We start from the raw sequence: 19,612 nt of genomic DNA on the forward strand, positions 1-19,612 counted from the left end.
GGATGTCAGGGACTTTTAGGTCTGCATCGGCCAGAAGGACAATTTTTCTGAGACTGTGGAGAGAAAGTCCTTTCTCCCCTGAGTCTCGTGGCACTTTCAGCACAGTCCTGGTTTCTCTTGGGATTTGCATATGCGCATATAGTTTCAGTGGTCCTTTAACAATTGTTTCTCATGCTTTGCATGATGTACTTCTCCATTGAGTGCTTTGCTCTTGATTGTTTCTTTCATACTTAAAGGAATTCTATTTCTTTCTTTTTTTTTGGGGGAGGGGGGGCGGGGTGGGGGGGGGGGGTTTGCACGTGAGTGTTTTGTTTTGGGAGGGGAAAAGGGGGGGGGGGGGTAAGAGTTCACAAAGGGAGCTATGACAAAGGCAACAGTTAAGGAAAAGGTTGATCACTACATTCTCTTCAAGCAAGCCACAATTGCCAATGAAAACCAATTTCTTCCTTTTTTTTATTTCCCAAAAACTTCCAAGCGAACCGAAAAAAAAGGCATAGAAAGATAGCTAACAAGGCAATGCATGTATAGCAATGTGGATAAGCACGCTCCAACTACACATCATGTTAAGTAAGAGACCCAAACCATGCAAGTCTAATTTCATGGTGATCACCGACATGGTTACCATTACCTCTTCCATGCATAACAAAGGATAACTACTTTTCACATTCCACCAACGTCAACATTGAAGGTTAGGTACACACACTATTGCATTGAGACCCCCTACTTTGCCTCATCTATTTCAGACCTCTACGTTTCAGCCCTACACCAAGGGCCGATCGCACATACCTAGCCATCACCATATCCATCCACACGTGCGTAGACCCCTAGTTTATCCAAACCATGAATCTTATAACCAAATTCACTTCCACATGACCCAATTGATATCTACAATGCCTATCTCTGCATTCTTGCAGACATTCACAACATTTCAGAATATCCATTCAAAATGTCAATTTCATATCCATCTAGAAGGTGGGCCCCATCATATGTGCCGCTATGAAAAACATCGTATATCAATGACCTCAAGCTTTTTCAATAAATCCCGACTCTTCCTTTAAGAGTAGCATAACCACTTTTTGTATGATTAATCCTTGACCCAAATGCTTTACAAAAAATATCCAAACACTACATAGGATCGGGTGCTTCCAGGTTACTCTCCATTCTCCTTTACAGATCTTTCAGCCAAAAAGGCTTATTCTCTTTTACTTCCACGGCAGTGGATTCAGGAGCATAATGATCATTTCTAGCATCTGGACAAGTCTCTTGCTTGGTGGAAGACTTGTCTCAAACTCATATGGAGCAATAAACTTCCTCGCAAGCAGCAGGTGTTCTTGTGGTGCTGTTTAATGGGTGCATTACCAGTGGGCTCCTTGTTGGGTGTATTGCTTCCTTGGCTTGCCCTACATGTTCGCAACTGAAGGAGACTGTGCTATATATTCTCTGGACTTGTCCTACTGCTTGTGATCTTCTTTCTATATTGGCACCAATTCTTTATGCCCAGTTTCCTAGGATTTTCCCTTTGGCTGGAATTTTTGGTTGTTTGGGAGATATGCCTCCAGACCAGATTACGATCACTTTATTTTACCAGTGTCGTTACTGAGCTCTATGGTCATTATATCATACCGGTAACATTCAGCTATACGGGCATTCCTCGGTGGCTGATTATGCTTTCTTTCGTTCTTCTGTGCATTAGTCTTTCCAAGATGCCCAATTTCTCGGAGATCTTCCTCTCACCTAGTTGGAAGTGTTTAATCATTGTTCCTAGTTCTCAAGTAGTAGTTGCTCCCTTCTGGGCCAGGTATGAATGACATTACTTTTATAATGAAATAGTATTTTGTACTCCTCCCAAAAAAAGTGAGTTTACTTGTGCACATACGTCAACTATTAGTGAGACCTTGAGTATTGGATGACCTTGGGAATGTTCCTCTACTTGGATTAGGCTCTAGAAAGGTAGCCTCGATTATTTTGACAGGATGCTAGGATCAACATATAGGAGGATATGATGAAGGAAGAATATAATGCCTTAAAAAAAACTAATTTGTACATCAACTGACGGGGACTACCTCCTGCCTTGATCTAATCCCTTAGGCCAAACATAGACAGTGGGCCGACCAATGTATTTGGCCACCATCACGAGGGCGTGATTTCTGGCGCATGCATATTGTCCTGCATATGGGCAGGACCCTGGGAAAACAAAGAGCGAGACATGCTAGAACCCCTCGCAAATTGCGCCTTGGGGTGAATTTGGGGGTTTGGGCCCAAGAGGGGGCAAAGAACCCTTAGGATCCAAAGTTGGCCATTCCTCTATCCTTAGCCAACCGATGGAGTTAGTACCACAGACAGCATACACAGATGGTCAACTGCCACGGATCTCTCTCCCTTTTGTTGTTAAACTCTTCTATTCTAACTACAAGCAGATCACGGGAGTAGCACCAATATTGTTCCACCCAGCCAACCTTGCTGAAGCGTGAGAGCTCACAGAGAGTCCAAAGATCCATATTCACATAAAAGCCCAGTTCTCCTTCTCTCACTAGCTCCAACAAGCCCCATCTCCCTAGATGGATCTAGATGCCACATGTCATCATTATAGGGCCTTACTAATGCATCTTTTCACACCTCTCTTGGGCTACTTTAATTTCCTTTGCCTCTAGGCACATTTCTTGCATTAGGCCCTTAGCCTTAGATCCACCTAGTCTAGTGCTATCAACCCTCACCTAGGACCTTGACATTAACTCCCTCTCGATCATTTACATGAAGCGCAAACAAATATATACCAAACATAGATCCTTTAAGGGAAATGTCGACTGATTCTTCCGAGGTCATGCTACCTCAGCTAGAGCGTAACAATCCTTCCCTCTTCAGACATCAGCGTCCTCGATGATAAAGTCTGGGAACACTCTCCGCAACTGGTATACGGATTCCCAGGTAGCTTTGGATAGAGGCTGACCATGCCATGCAACCAACACCGTGGGTATCTTCCGATTTCGTATTTGCATTGTTCCTCGGTCCAGGATTCTTGTTGGTTTACGCCTTGCATTATCCTCTATCTCCTGAAACAAAACCACACCTTCGATTAGTGAGTCACCTGTATGCAAAAATTTCTTTAAGCGCGAAACATGAAACACTCGGTGCACCTTACACCCATGTGGCAATTCTAATTTATAGGCTACCTTGCCTATTCTCTTTAGAATTAACCACGGCCCACACTATCGAGGTGATAACTTAGCACACTCTCCTGAAGTTAACGACTTCGAGTGCGAAGGAATTTTGAGAAAAACTTTTTCTCCTTCCTTAAATACTCTTATAGACCGGTTTTCATCCGCATACACCTTGGCTCTATCCATAGCCTGGCGGATATTAGCTCTCGCAAGTGCTAGCATCTCCCGCATCTGAACCACAAAGTTCGCGGCACTAGGCACTTTCTGAGATACTCCAACTATAGTTGGATTCGCTGGTCTATAACCATAGTTCAGCTCAAACGGACTGAACCCTGTAGAGGAATGTTTTCTATCATTGTAGGCAAACTCTAACAATGGCAGCCATTTGTCCCATGTATGTTGCCTCAATGACACATATGCCCTCAGCATATCCTCTAAAGTCTGGTTGACTCTCTCCGTCTGACCATCCGTCTCAGGATGATCCCCACTACTCGTTCCCAACTCAATCCTTAGTGTCTCAAATACCGCTGTCCAAAAATGACCGGTAAATCTGACATCTCTGTCCGACACTATGGATCTAGGCAATCCATGCAGACAAAATATATGTCTAATAAACAAATCCGCTACTTGCGAGGCACCAACAGACTCTCTAGTCGGAATGAAGTGAGCCATCTTGGTTAGACGATCAACTACCACAAGGATAGAATCATACCCTCCTTGTGTCGTAGGCAGCCCTGCAATAAAGTCCATGGAAATGCTCTCCCACTTACTTAGTGGTATCTCCAAGGGCTGTAAAAGTCCGAGTGGCTTCACCCGCTCAGCCTTGCTTACCTGACACGAAAAACACCGTGTCACATATTCATGAATATGCTTTTTCATCTTTGGCCAAAAGAAATCTCGCTTCACGAGATCATATGTCTTCTCGACTCCTGGATGTCCCGCACATGGGCTATCATGGCACTGTCGAATGACTCTTTGCTTAAGATCATTCTGACTAGGTACTACTACCTTGCCATTTCTTTTCAGCATACCATCCCTTATGGTATATCTTGCATATGTTTGGCCTTTTCTGGATGCCAGGTCATCCTTTTCTTCCCCGGGTCTAAACACATGAGCTTTAGGTCATAAGCTCTGGACAAACTCGTCCACCTTTTGAGTTTCTCTAATCTCGGTCATTAGAGCACTCTCTAATACCGTAAAACTCATATTGTGCATAATGCGAGACAACGCATCAGCAACCTTATTATCTTTTCCTACATGAGCTCTGCCCACCTAGCTTGGCGGCCCCTCAAGTCAGGCTATTTACAAAAATGTTTCAGAGTATCATGATCCACATCCACATAAAACTCTAAACCATACAAATAATGCCTCCATGTTTTCAAAGCATGGATAACAGCATACAACTCCAATTCATGAGTTGGCCAATTCCTTTGAGAGGGAGAAAGCTTCTTGCTTTCAAAGGCTACTGGCCTTCCCTCTTGAAGGAGAACTGCTCCTACCGCAATGCCGCGTGCATTGGTTTCTAGGAACAACCGTTTCTGGGGATCAACTATTTTTAACACCGGTCCTGTGACCACAGCTTGTTTTATGGTATTAAAACTTTCTTGTTGATTCTATCCCCATATAAAAGGTACTTTATCTAAGGTCAGATCAGTCAATGGTGATACTATTTCGGAATATCCTTTGATATGCCTTCTATAAAATTGGACAAATCCCAAGAATGATCGCAATGCGGTTAGACTCTAAGGGATTGGCCAAGTTAGTATCGCAGCCACTTTCTTCGGATCCATTTCTACCCCCTCTATTATGGATCCTAAATATTCAAGTCTAACCATACACAGTATAGTTTTCTTTTTATTTACATAAAGATTGGCTTTCCTTAAAATACTGAACACTATTCTTAAGTGTTCACGATGCTCAATAATACTTTTACTGAACACTCGAATATCGTCAATAAAATGTACTACAAACTTTCCGATATACGGACGTAGTAAATCGTTCATAAGCATGACGAATGTCGCTGGAGCATTGGTAAGTCCAAAGGGCATTACCAAAAACTCATAATGACCAAACCTGCTTCTGAAAGCGGTTTTATGCACATCCTCGGCTCTAATCCCGATCTGATGGTAGCCACACTTAAGATCTATCTTACTAAAAATCACGGCTCCATGTGATGCATCTAGCAAATCATCAATCCAAGCCATCGGATACCTGTGCTTAACAGTGATATTATTCAATGCTCTGTAATCTATACAGAGGCGAAACGTATCATCCTTTTTCTTCTTTAATATCACTGGCGAAGCAAAAGGTGAGAAACTTGGTTGAGTCTGCCCCAACTTGAGGTAGTCTTCCAGTTGTCTACGCACCTCCGCCTCTTCAGTAAAACTCATTCTATAGGGAGGTCTATTCACAAGTTCTGCCCCCGGGATCAGTTCAATCTTATGCTGAACATTCCACTCTGAAGGTAACCCATAAGGTAACTCATCCCTAAAACATTCAGAGAACTCCTCTGCTATTAGATTAGCCAGCTTGGCCATCTCACCACTTTGCGCAACATCAGTGCTAGCCGAAGAATCATCAACCGGCTCTACCGATGCTGTACAAAGGAATAAAAACTCTTCTTGAGCTTTTCGGATTTCCATCACGGAAACCAACGGTCCCTGAGGTATATCTTTTTCACCTCGTAAGACATAAAGCACATCATTCATCTTGAATTGATATACGTGCTTTTTCCAATCAATGGCTGGATTCTTTCTAGAATGCCACGCCATACCTAGGGCTATATCTGCATGAGCAAGCTTAGTCATTTCAAAATCAAGCTTCTCAGCATAGTCCTGAATACGAAGCTCCAACTGGGTAACCCTTTGGTCCCTATTTCAGTTGAACTTCCCTCTGCCATCTTGACTGTATACGCATAGTCAGATGGGCTAGTCTTTAACTTCAGCCTCTTCACGAGCTTGGAGTTAATTATATTGTGCGTTGACGCTGAGTCAAACAACACAATGACATCATGATTGGCCACTTGCCCTTTCATTTTAATTAACTCAGTATCATTAAAGGCTGTATACCCCATTGCTGCGGGCTTAGATAGGATGTTATCAGGTGCACTCGTTACTAGCTTAGCAACAGACACACATAACAAACAAGGTACTGACCTCTGAGAAGATCCCGCTAGCTGAATCTGCATCTCTTCCGCTCTGGGACTTTCCTCCATTTCCACGTTGCATTCTGAGACTACCATCTCAGCCATCCGACGATCCTTTTTCCGTGGACAATCCTTCCACTAATGAGGCTGAAGGCATCCAAAACACAAGCCTTCTCTCCTTGCTCTTTCTCTTTGCTCTCGGTTTAAGGGAGACTTAGACCAAGCCCGGGCTGCCATTGGTGTTACTTTCCTCTTCACTCCAATGGTGGTACTTGATCTAGGAGTTTCCGCTGGTTTCTCCTGCTTGGCTTGACCACTCGGCTGAGAACCACTCCCTTTACTAATCCATTTCTTTGTAAACCCAGATTTCTTCTAGTACCCATATTGGGTTCCGACCTGCGCAAACCCACTTGGCTTGCTGCCCTTGGCATCTTCATAGTTCAGGGCTATGGCTATTGCATCATCCAACATTTTCGCATACTTAGCTCGAACTTCCATTTTAATCCTATCATTCAATCCAAATATGAAATCTTTCACTTGGATTGATTGAGGCAGGGGTTCATCAACCTTCATTACGCTCTCTCGAAACTTATTAGTGTATTCTACCGCTGACAAATTTCTCTGACGAAGGTTCCTATACTGATCCCAAGCTCGGGATGCTTCGTCAGGAGGTAAGAAGTGTTTCCTGGATTCTCTTTTAAACCCCTCCCAGGTAGTGGATGCTATACCATCTTTCTGTTGTTTAATCCACCACCGATCCGCTGCCTCACTAAACATGTGGGTGGCCTCGCGGATCTTTTTGATATCATTTCTGATTTCACAAATAGCGAACGCCTTGTCCCATTTGTGTAACCAGGTCTCAATGAACTACGGTCATTCATCCGACCAAAATACTTTTCCTGCCTGTAATTGGCAATATTAGGTACTTTAGCCTTTCTAGGCTCGACCGTATGGACACTAGACTCCGGTTCCATTGGAGCCTTTCCTTTCTCATCTCGAGAAGGTCTGGCAGACATACTTGTATTACTCTTCTAAGTTCAAACTGCCTTGCATTGGCCTGTAACTGTTGCGCTAATAACTGCTGCAAGGCATCCTCAAGTAATGCAATCCTACCGGATAAGGTGTGAGCTACTGGGCACAACACCTGCTGGGTCGGCCGGACTCCTGACTCACCAGGGTCCCTGCCCCTTCTTCTGCTTCCATTCAGGTCAATGGGTGTTTTTTTTCCCCCCCAAAACACCGCTAGAACACTGTATTTACAGACTAACAAAATTCCGGGTACTGGCACTCTGACACAATTCCCTATACTAGGGAATACCTGCAATCCCAGCTTCACACTAACTAGGCATTTGACACAGGCATATATCCAAATCCCGCTTTTCCCTATACTAGGGAAATTCCTGGAAACTAACTCTGACTGAAACACACGGGTCCATACACAGGCATAATAAACTGCAAACTCTGCTGTACAGAATAATAAGCTATATACTAAAAACTGAAATTTTATAATGAAGGAAAAATTGATGCTCCCTGGTCTTGCTCGCTCTTGCCTCTCGATTTGATACCCCTGTGATATCAAATGAAACAGACGGTATACACGCCTCAGCTCTACAAACAAATGATGCGCTCTTCTTTTTTTTTTTCTCTCTGCCAAGGCGTAGCTCTCTATTTGGAATTTGTCTCAGCCTACAAGCTGTCTGCTTGGCCTTAGAAGGCTATGACTGTGAGTCCGTTGGGAAACAGGTCGAATTCTATTACGGGCCAGCTAGTCACGTAGCCAGAGAGCGGAGATGTGACGAAACATATTTTCACAGGCTCCCAGATCCTCCATAATACTGCCTGCGCGTCGCCCATCTACGAATCTCATCAAAGACCACCCGTAACACGAGCCCCTGTTAAGCCTTCACTCCGTCGTAGACCACGGGCAGCAACACCTCATAATTCGTCGATCAGCCCATCGCGTGGAGGTCACGAGCAAATATTACGAACAGTCACCTAACACACCACAAGCTCCTGCTAGCCAACGCGGGAGGACCACCGAACAAATACGTCGTTCATCGTCACGCCTGCGCTCCAACCTGCTGTCCGCCCCAAGATTCGTCGATCACGTATCGTCTGATTACCAAATCCCCTCACTCCTTCGCAGGTCTCTCAATTCGACGCTGTCTGCGTAGGCCAGCACCGATCAAGCCCCTCCGTCAAACCCACGAACAATCCCGCACCTCCTTCACACGCAACTTCCTAGCCTGGGCTCTGATACCAAATGTTAAACTCTTCTATTCTAACTACAGGCAGATCACGGGAGGAGCACTAATATTATTCCACCCAGCCAACCTTGCTGAAGCGTGAGAGCTTACAGAGAGTCCAAAGATCCATATTCACGTAAAAGCCCACTTCTCCTTCTCTCACTAGCTCCAACAAGCCCCATCTCCCTAAATGGATCTAGATGCCACATGTCATCATTATAGGGCCTTGCTAATGCATCTTTTCACCCCTCTCTTGGGCTACTTTAATTTCCTTTGCCCCTAGGCACATTTCTTGCATTAGGCCCTTAGCCTTAGATCCACCTAGTCTGGTGCTATCAACCCTCACCTAGGATCTTGACATTAACTCCCTCTCGATCATTTACATGAAGCGCAAACAAATATATTACAAACATAGATCCTTTAAGGGAAATGTCGACTGATTCTTCCGAGGTCATGCTACCTCGGCTAGAGCGTAACATTTGTCCTTTGCATCTGGGTACTCTCCCATAGCAACAGCTCAGTGCATCTATTTTCTCATCTCAGAAACCAGCCTTGGGTGTGGATGCCTACTTTAGTGCCCCACTTCCCTAGCTTTCATTGTTTTTGGACTTTTTCCAGTCTCATAGACCCTTCAGTCTTTCACGTTCATATACTTTCTTTGTTTCTTTCTCCCCACCTATTAACATTATTTCAGCTTCCTTCTTTTGAAGTTATGCCCACCATTGTGTCACCTAGCTTTACAGCCAAGCTCTTAGGCCTCTTTAGAGACTGCAAACTACAATTTAACTCTTACCCCTATCTCCGTAATGATGATTTCTTGCCATCTAATTTCGCTGCCTCCCCAAAGTCTGAAGGAGGTGGCCAATGGAGGTAGGGCAATGGAGGAAGCCATAGAGAATCAATGAATTGGACCTAAGTCAAATCAGGCTCAAGCCGTGTGCCACAAGGCCACAAAATGATGTTTGCTCTGCAAGGAAGCCTCCCACAACATGTAGGGCTCATGTAACAGCAAACAACAGGAATTAATGGACCTCCAAGATGTGCTGATTCGATAGTCGGCATTTCTTGGTGCCCGATTTTTGTTTCTTGGGAGTTCGATTCTGGTTCAAATATGCTGAATGTCAATGAAGAAAATCAGCACCAACTCAATTTCAATCTATCCTAAAAGGGAAGGGAACTTTCAGCTACTTGAGAAAGCCAAAGAGATGCCAAAACCAAAGAATCAATAGCAAGACATTCCAACACATTATTTACTGATATATTTGCTAATTTCTTACTGTAACATCCAATCTCTTCCACTTGCTTCTACTTGGCTGGAAACCTCACACAAGCACTAGAGGCTTGCTCAAAGTTCTACCGCCACAAGAAATGAGAACTTGCAAACTTACCCAGCATCAGCATCACCTTCACATGGACAGAGGCATTTATTCAATTCAGCTCCACATCCTCACATAGATCAACAAGGCTCTGATACCACATGACAGATTCTCTGAAACGCACGCTCTAATGCAAAGAGAGTACAAAAGCCAGAAGGAGATCTACTTTAAAACAAGGAAACTTCCAATAATGAAGCAAACAAATTAAACACATAAGCTGCTCCCCCCCCCCCCCCCGGTAAAACAAAGCTGACTGCTGCAAATACTTGTCTCCTCCCGTCCTGCCATCCTTAAGCTCAACGTTGTGACAAAGTAGCATAAGTATGCACCCCACCATAAAGGACCTTGGGAGCCTTGGGTGGCAGCCCTAAGGCTGCCTACATGGCTGACTAAGCTGGCATCAGGGTGTCCTACCTGAACAACGACATAGTCAGCTACTTGGCAGAGGGGCTTGCCAACCAGCTAATCTGACAGGCCACGATTTTCAACTAACCTAAACCTAATGCCTCTTGTGCCTCCTCATATGGGAACTTGCTAAAACGGGCCAGACTGAACTGCAATGTAAGATAACCCTTCAGGGGACATAGATTGAGCAGTGTCGTTTCCAACAGAGTTACCACACAAGCTGAAGTATTTGATGGACAAATATCAATATGGAAAAGCTGCAAGAGTATGCCTACAGTCCCAAATCCAAAGCAATAGCCGCAGATACATCAGCACGGTCTGTCAGCTCACCCAGCACAGATGAACATACAGCCCTTCGATCCATTATGTGAAGGCTTTTTGCAACAGTGGCTCACATACCAGTTTGAGAAAACAGGTACAAAGCATTAGTACAAACAATTGAGACCAACATTTACTACAAAAAAAATCGCTTTCAGAGAAATCACCAAGGATGGAGTTGCTAACACGAGATACGTCCAATAGTTCCATTCAAGCTTCCATCACAAGCAAAAACCATGGCAGAGAGTGCAAATTTGAGTCATTTAAGGAACCTTTAAGCAAGCAACATAAAAGTCCTGGAAAAATGTAATGAAGCCTCTGTCTTGCCGTACTAGCAATCCCTCCATCCCCTTCCTGCCATGAGATCTGGACCGTGCTGCAGTTTTTGCACCTTCAAAAGCAGCTGCTCCAACCCCGCCTGCATCATCTTGGGTGGCCTGCTGCTGTAGCATTTCATCTACTGGTGTATCCTCTATCAGATCAGAGGATGCTGACCTTATGTTTGCAGCCATATGATTTATAAGTGTGACAGTGTGTGTAACCCGTTTCCATCTGCTACGAGCATTCAACTTGCGAGCTATCAAATCCACTCTCTCTCCATCAGGATTGTTAACTGATCCATCTGCAGCATTTACACTTACTGCTGAATCCATGGACACTGCAGGACCTTCACTATCACCCAACTTTTCAGAAGTATACAACTCTGAAGAAGAGTGTCTTAGTGCAGAGTCACATGCTTCCTCTAGCAATAGTTCTGTTGGAACTGAAGGAGCTCTTTCCTCGGATGTAGACAAGGCAATTTCTGTTGAAGCTTCACTGCGATGCAAGGTAGCTGTAGGAGGTGTTTCATCAACAACATTCCTGCCATCAACTGCCCCATCATCCTCATTCACTATCGTCAAAATATCTGCTTTTGGTGTTTCATGCAAAGCATGGGAAAAGGCTCCTCTGTCAACACGCCTTGCAACCATTTTGTTGTGAAACCTCCTACTTCTTTCTTTATTTTGAGTAGGCAGATTTATGTTCCCCAACTTTTGGGGCCTAGCATGCACTTCCACAGTTGATGAATCAGTCATGGCCAGCTTTGAAACGCCTGGATTGAGATTTTTTCTTTCATTGCCTTCAGTGGTAACCAGATTGGCTGCTTTGAACAACTTGGAATGTGATTTAACTCTCTCGTTAAGGCCTTTCTTGTGGCTTTGCTTCTCTTTTTCATGTCCATTTTCAGGTAGAGAATCTCTACCTTTTGCTTCCACATTCAATACATCAGATTCACGTTCAATATGTCTATCCTCTTCATCTGAGGAATGTTGGGACTTGGAAGACGCAGCAACAACAGCAAATGTTTTGGTATCACACCCCTCTTGGCCCATCAAAATTTCTGCTTTCGGCTCACCCAGCAACACCTTGCTCCAGATCTCTTTGTTAGATGGTGGTGTTCCATGCGGAGACAAAAACCCTCCATGGTATGGGTCAAGCCCTGTCTCCTCTATGGACCTGGCTGCTGTGAGCCGAACTCGCAAAGGATCCTTTTTCCACGCCGTCTTGCCAGCAAGTTGTTCAAAAATGGAAAGATCGGCTGTATGGCAATGTACAAACCAGTCAGCCTTCAATATAAAGTCCTTATGCTTACGTAAGGATCTCAGAAAGACAACATGTAAAGAGGAAACAACAATAGCAAAGTATGCCCACATAAGCCAGGTCTTCATTCACTCATACACAGGAGTAAGAAATGCATACAAAAAGAGACCATTGCTGAGACGTAGCTACCTTTCAAGTTCAAAAGCACAGAAAGAACCACATCCACATGCCACAGCTTTTATACAATTCAGATGACAATTATTTCCTTTCAATCGAATTGACTTTCCACCTGGGATTACACAGTATTTGACAGTCTATAATAGAAAATGCTCAAATACAAAGATGGAAAACCCAAATTCGGAAAAACAAGCAATAATTAAAACATCCAATATTATGAAGGAAACGTAAACAAAAGAGCAAATGTATCTACATGACTGTACAGAACAAAAGGGAGCAATGCCGCAGGTGCACTGAAGGCTGCTGTGTCTGAATCAAAATACATGAAAAAGAGAGTTCGAGGAAATCTTGCTAAGCTGAAAATGTAACGACGACGACTATCATTCTTGCTCAATATCCCCATTCAGTCATGCAGCTCTATCTTCTATAATCATCCACATACATAAGGACATGAGGGAAGATTGGTTGGACACATTGATGTCCACTGTATCAGTGGATAATGAAGCATCATTTTCATTTTTAGCATATTAAATGGTCATGGCACACAGCCCAAATCACATTGCACCATCGGCAAACTTGTACTTTGCAATCTGTTACTGGCTTTTCATGAGCAAGACACCCACTCACGAATGCCACTTTTCATCCTATAATCTACCTCAACACAGCACAGACATAAGGCAAAACCAAGGACGTAAAAAGAGATTACCATGGAGGGCTCTCTCATCATCTATGTAGCTTGCAACTAAAGGGAATAACGTCTCCGTACATTCTAGGCTCCCATATGGTTTCACTCTTGCGGCATGTCCATTTGATCATCTCCCTATATACCAGTACACCATGGAGTCTCCCACCTCACACCTCACACATCAAGAGGTTCATCATTCATCCAAGACGAACAATGGCACGTGTAAATTCAAGGACATAGGTCGGACATACCACCAAAATGGCATTCTATAGACAACACTTCCTTCACTTTACTGAGGATGGATTCATTCACACACCCAGATACTCTACCTCTCACACAATACGGATGACATAGGACAAAAAAGGGATCCAATTATCCTCTCCAACTGCCCTAGTACCACTTTTTGGAATCCCATTGTAGCTCCCTCAAAGCGCGGCCCTTTCAAAGCCAAAGTGTCATAAAGCTCCTCGTCAAGGAGAGACCCCTCCTTGTCAATGGTGCATGTCAAAATCCAATATTGAGAGGTCTGCCATTGACCCCCACTCTGTGGGATGTTCTTGAGAAGCCCTTGCTGGAGCAAGAGCTTCTGCAACTTGAACATGGAGTGAGACCTCATACAATAAGCTTTCCATGGACGGCCCTACTCTCCATCTCTCAAAAACGATACCTAGGTCCCCTTCTGCATGAGGTAAAATAGTCATTACCAAGCCATCCTCACCCTTGAGTTTTGCATGCCATCCCACAAACACTCTCTAGGACCAGGGCAACCTGCTGCTCTATTGAACCAGTCCCGACCTAGCAACCACGATAAGCCCCCCCCCCTCCCCCCCAAAAAAGAAAGCTCCTCCTCTGTGCCTGTGCGAAAGCCGACAGACCTTGGCCCCAAAACCCAAGCAATACAACTCCCTCTACGGAGCCTACCGCCCCCTCAAGAAAAGATCCATATCACTTGCGAACTCCAATTCTAGAAGCTCCTCTTCATAATGAATGGAGAACCGCTTATCTACCAACCCTGCCCCTTAAGAACATGGGTAATACCGCAAGGCCGCCTCCACAAAAAGGAAGAGAACGGGAGCCGATGGACAATCCTACATCACTAAACTCATGAGGGGAACGGCCTCGCCATAGTGTAGCCCACTAAGGATCTCAGGAGAGCTCCCGGTATAAAAAAGATCCCACGTATCCACTGTGCTGAAAACCCCAGCTATTGCATAATTCCCTCGAGGAAGGCCCAACCCACGCTGTCATAAGCCTTCTCAAAATCCAAGAGAAGGATCATAAGAGACTATAGACTCCTATCTTGCCCAATCAGTGGCCTCCCAAAAGGTGAAGATGTTGCCCGATCCGCTCCTCTCCTGAACAAAACCAATTTGTGTCATGAAAGATATCAAGAAGATCTAGATGCAGCTACAAGCCCAAGACTTTAGCTAAGATTTTCTAGGCCATGTTAGAAATCGACCAACAGAGTGTATGCACAACAGAAGACTGATAGAATAGCCCAGGAGCTCACATAGTGTATGTGGGGTGTGAAATCACAAACTTCTTTACTTAATGTAAATTCACATAGATGTGCAAACTCATCAATAGAAAATCATCCAGCCAGATATAGAAGCTACCCAAACAATATATTTCCGTCCAAAACAATGGACACAACAAAAGAGAGAGAGATCCAAAGTCCCACTAGAGCATGGTCCTTTGATCTTCCCACAAGGTACTTCTACTATCTGCCGAATATCTTTAGACTTGAGCCTGCATACTCCACCTCAAGCGTAATAGACTCTCTGTCCAAAATGGTCCTCTCCACCTTACTGCCTGTGTATCAGCATAGGTGGGCAGCACCTTGCTGAGCTAGGTCTGGAGCTCTCCAGCCGATGCGTCCTCCTCGATGTAGGCTCATAGGTTGCTGGTATGCTGCTCCTTCTGCTCCCTGAAGTGCTGCTCCTGAGGATCTTCTATGGAGCCCCAAAGGGCCCCTTTAAATAGGGCACAAGGCCCCCTTGAACCAACCGACCAGCCAGCCCTAAATGGGCCGACTGGCTAGTCTGCTAGGTTGGCTGGCCAACCAACCTGGTTGGCTCAGCCCAACCAGCCCTACAAGGGCTCTCCTTGCTGGCCCATCTGTACCCGCCTGGTCACGTGGCATTGCGCCACTGGCCCAGGCCATATGCACCCTATTGTGGGCCTTCCTGCAGGCTCCAGCCTGCCCAATTTGCAGCGCCATGGTTTTGCCTTTGTACGGCCTGCTTCCAAGGGTCTGATGCAGTCCACGACCCTGCCAATGGCCCTTGCCTTGCTGCCGTACTGCAGATGTACCTGCTCGTCTCTATCCGCCTCTGTCTGGAGCTCCAAACAGCGCCGAACTTGCGTGACCTATCTGCTCCAGCCATGTGTCTACCTCGTACAGAATTACTCCACCAGAGATTCCACTCTTGGCCAAGTAAGTCTATGAATATGCTGCCCACACGGCAGCCTGTTTGCTGCCCATGTGGTAGCCCCTCTACCTCTCTTTTCTTTGCTGTGAGGTGTTGCCCATGTGGCAACCCCCTCTCCACACGTTTCCCTCTAGGCGTGTCTTGCCCTAGGTCTCCCTCCCCCATGCTCTCCTCATATGGGGGCTTACAAATGGGGAGGCGACCTTTCCAACAGACCATGTCCAGTAAGGTGATCGTCCTCCACTAGCAAATATCTATCCTATCCCCCCCACACCTTATTTTGGCATTTTTTGGGCATTTGCAGGACATTCTCATAGCATTTTGGGCCTTTGATTGGCTAATTTTTAAGCAGTAGGCAGCTTGCAACTATATCCCGGAAGGGATTTGTGTTGTGCACCTATAAATCCCAGGAAGGGATATTTCTTATCACAGTTGCTGCATTTGGTTTTCTTTGGCAATTATGGCTTAGAACAATCCCGATGAAGTGTTTGAACTTTGGCGTCCTCACACAGGAGGATAAGTTGGATGGTACCAATTACTCTTTATGGACTTTTATGGTACGCAATCTTTTAGTTGGCAAACATTTGTGGGATTATGTCACTGGGGATGAGACACGGCCGAATGAGAATCGAGCACATCCACCCACGAGAGAGAAAGAAAGAAAGAAAGAAATTTTATTAGAGTCTTCGGAAGACCGATGGGTCTATGAGACTGAAAGAAAACCTGATACAAATCACAGTAAGGGTGGAGCTACTGAAACGAGCATCATCACCCATGCTTAATCCTGAGTCTGATCATACATAATCAAATCAAATACATCTGGATGTAACAATGAAAAGAAAAGGACTGGAGCGGAGCAGAATCCTCCGTATGTCATGTCGCCCTAGCTGGTGCATAGCCGGTGATGGGACGCTGGTTCCCGTCAAGGGGTGCTATACGTCTCGTTCTCCTGGACGAGGCTCGACGCAAGACCAGAGCCACCGTGACTCCCGTGGGACGTATCCCGGGTCTAAACAATGACGGGAGGTCCCCCAAAGTGATCAGTGTGTCCCCTCGATGTCTCGTGTGTCGTGTTGCGATCGTCGGGTTGGGGTCCGTCATGTCTGCGGCTAGAGACTGAGCAATCAATGTCACTCGATGGGAAGAACTCTGTGATCCTGCTCTGAGAGGTGTCTAATGATGTGGCCAAGCCCCGTCGCCTGAGTAAGTACTCTCTGTGTCGGACCCCCTCGTGAATGAAGGCCACAAGGCATCTCTGATCTGAATAGGCGAGGAATTTGAAAAAAGCCCAGAGCTACTGTCTCTGAAGAGACAGTGGTAGCAACCTCGGATCTCGTAGTACACTGGGCACCTAAAAATAAAATGCTCCTCCGACTCGACCTCCTAACAATCGCACAATATGCATGAGCGATGCTCCCTAGAAATCCCCTCTGCTCTGCCGCTCTCTATGCGGAGGCGGTGTGATGATACCCGAAACTGTCCGATGGAGATCCGTAGTGAGTGAGGCATATGAAGCTCAGTGTACCCCGGTGGTGTGATGAATCCCTCCTCTGAAATACGAAGACAGTAATCTCTGTAGAAACTCAGCTTCACTGAAAGCTCCCTTGGCTCCAACCAGGTCCTAAAGGTGTGTATCTGCAGGAGATCCTCACAAATGACCTGGTTGGTGTGTGGCCCAATCGGGATGGTGGGTGGGAGTACCGGAGGGGCATCTAAACTGTACGAAAAAGGAGGTATCCTATCGATGTGGAACCCTAGTCTCACAAACCATCTATGAGTCCATGCATACCAGCATCGCTCGTCTCCCTTTGCTGCCAACCTCATGGAGGAATCGAGAGCCAACCATGGCAGCCTCTGTCTCTGATCTAACCCGGTGTAGATATATAATGGTCTAAAAGGCTGCATCTAGCTGGAGTGAAGAAGCACCAAACTCGGCCTGAATGATGTGATGTGGTACAAACGGTTTCCCCCGGATCATCCGTGAGAGCATGAGGATCTGCAGGCGCTCCACCCGTGTCCACTCTATCTCTGACATGTCAAGCCCCCAACAAGGGCTGCCATACATACTAGCTAGTCGGACCAAGGAGTCGAAGAGAAGAGCCTTGGTCTGAGGGTCCTGGAAGTGGGAGTGGAAGCATTGTCTCTCTAGCCGAGCCAGTGAGGCGTATCCCCTGCTCAGTGTAGCCTGCATCACTTGTCTCATCGTGAAGATCGGGCCGGAGAAGATGACCCCCAAGTAAGTGTATGAGGATGCGATCTCAACTACTGACCCACCGAAAGTAAAAGTAAACTGCTTCCATTGCATGTTTGCTCGAGAGGTGTTAAGGATCATGACCTTGGTCTTGCCAAGGTTGACCTCCAAATCATGGGATAAACAAAAAACCTACAGTGCATCCAGGTGTCGCCGGAGCCCCTCGAGTGTGGACGACAAGAGTGCCACGTCATCTACATAAAGAAGAATCCTGATGATGCTCCCGACAAGTGAGCAACCGGTCCCTCCGAACGCCCCCATGAAAGTCTCAAGCTCATCGATGTAGAGGCCAAACAGGGTCGGTGATAAGGGACAACCCTATTTGACTCCTATGGTACTCATGATCTCATCTGTCCAGCCTGCGCCTATCCGAACTCGGCCTGAGACTCTCATACAGTGCCATGACTGCCCAGATGATCTCCTGATCAAATCCCAGTGTCTGTAGGTGTGTGATGAGATGAGCTCGAGGTAATGTGTCAAAGGCTTTGCGGAAATCCACAAAGCAGCAATATACCCTCTCCTTCCGTGATTTGGCCTCCTCAATGACACTCCTGCGTGTGAGCATGTGATCCATAGTCCCATGGTCTCGCCTAAAACCGGCCTCACCCTCTGCTCTGAGCCCTCTCAGCTCTGCGAACAGGCTGACCGATGCATCCAATACAACTGCACAGATCTTGGACATCACATGTCCCACCCTCTCCTTCCGTGATCTGGCCTCCTCAATGAAACTCCTGAGTGTGAGTATGTGATCCATAGTCCCATGGTCTCGCCTAAAACCGGCCTGACCCTCTGCTATGAGCCCTCTCATCTCTGCGAACACGTTGACCGATGCATCCAATACATCTGCATAGATCTTGGACATCACATGTCCAATCATGATAGTCCTATAGTTACTCGGGTCCATGGGATCCCCTGCCTTGTGGATGGGGGTGATGGTGTTGATTGTCCAGGTGCGAGGGAAGCCAAGGCAAACAACGTCATTGAATAGCTTTGCTAGGATCGGGGCTAACGTGTCGATCCCATATGCGATAAACTCAATGCATAGCCCCTCGTGATCCTTAGCTCGGCCATTGTGCAGTTTCAATGTCGCATCCTTGACTCCCCCTCTGGTGAACAACGTGCAGGTGGTGGGGCGACGTATGTGTATGAGATCTAGAGTGGGCTGGTGTGGGACATCATAAAGATGGTGTGCATACGTGTGCCAGACTCTCGTATCGGTGAGGGGTGATGGAGACCTACGCTCAACGAATCTCCGCCAAAAATCCTTAAGAGTTGTTGCTATACAAAATGTGCAGCAACTCCTCATTTCGACGAAGAAATGCCTGCTTCTTCTGACGTACGAGACGTCGGTACTTGCGTACCATGTCTGGTGTGTTCGGGAGGTGACATTTGGTTTCAAGTCGGAGCTGTCAGCGATAAGCCTTGCACTCCGCATCATACCAATTGTTGCAGGGTACAAAACCAAGAGGTGGTGGTCTAGTGGACCGTGTGGTGTGGGGAAAGATTTGGACGGCAGCCTCGTGGAGTGTACAACTAATCAAGGCAGCACGGTCCTCTATGAGTGGTATGTGATCGATGTAGGTTAGAAGTCTGTTTAGGCGTCCAGAGTAGGCCGGTGAGAGGCTGTGATCAAAGTGTATGTCGTGGTAGGTGTCGTGCTTCCTATGTGGTGTGTGTGGTGTGGCTAAGCATGGGGTGGCAATAGTGAAGAATAGGTATGTGTGATCAGCTCCTGGAGGGAGTGGTGCTACGGTGAAGTTGGTGATACATGAAGTGAAGGTAGGGGATCCCATGATGTAATCTACTACACTAGTGCCCCCCCCCCCGTGTGGGAAGCA

At 46.0% G+C, this 19,612-nt stretch overlaps 1 protein-coding gene across 3 annotated transcripts in view; it reads right to left on the minus strand.

Annotated features, from left to right (window-relative positions):
• The window catches only part of LOC147893899 (uncharacterized), an 86,613-nt gene that overhangs the window by 45,085 nt on the left and 21,916 nt on the right, over positions 1-19,612 (minus strand). For all 3 annotated transcript variants that reach the window (XM_087385920.1, XM_087385919.1, XM_087385921.1), the window contains exon 2: positions 10,921-12,227. In XM_087385920.1, coding sequence (XP_087242046.1) covers positions 10,921-12,227 — 1,307 coding nt within the window. The remainder of the gene's footprint in view (positions 1-10,920; positions 12,228-19,612) is intronic.

The sequence above is a fragment of the Dipteris shenzhenensis genome, chromosome 15, assembly GCF_047967505.1.
Source record: "Dipteris shenzhenensis isolate YYH24624 ecotype China chromosome 15, Dip_SZ_1.0, whole genome shotgun sequence".
In the NCBI taxonomy this organism is placed as follows: Eukaryota; Viridiplantae; Streptophyta; class Polypodiopsida; order Gleicheniales; family Dipteridaceae; genus Dipteris; species Dipteris shenzhenensis.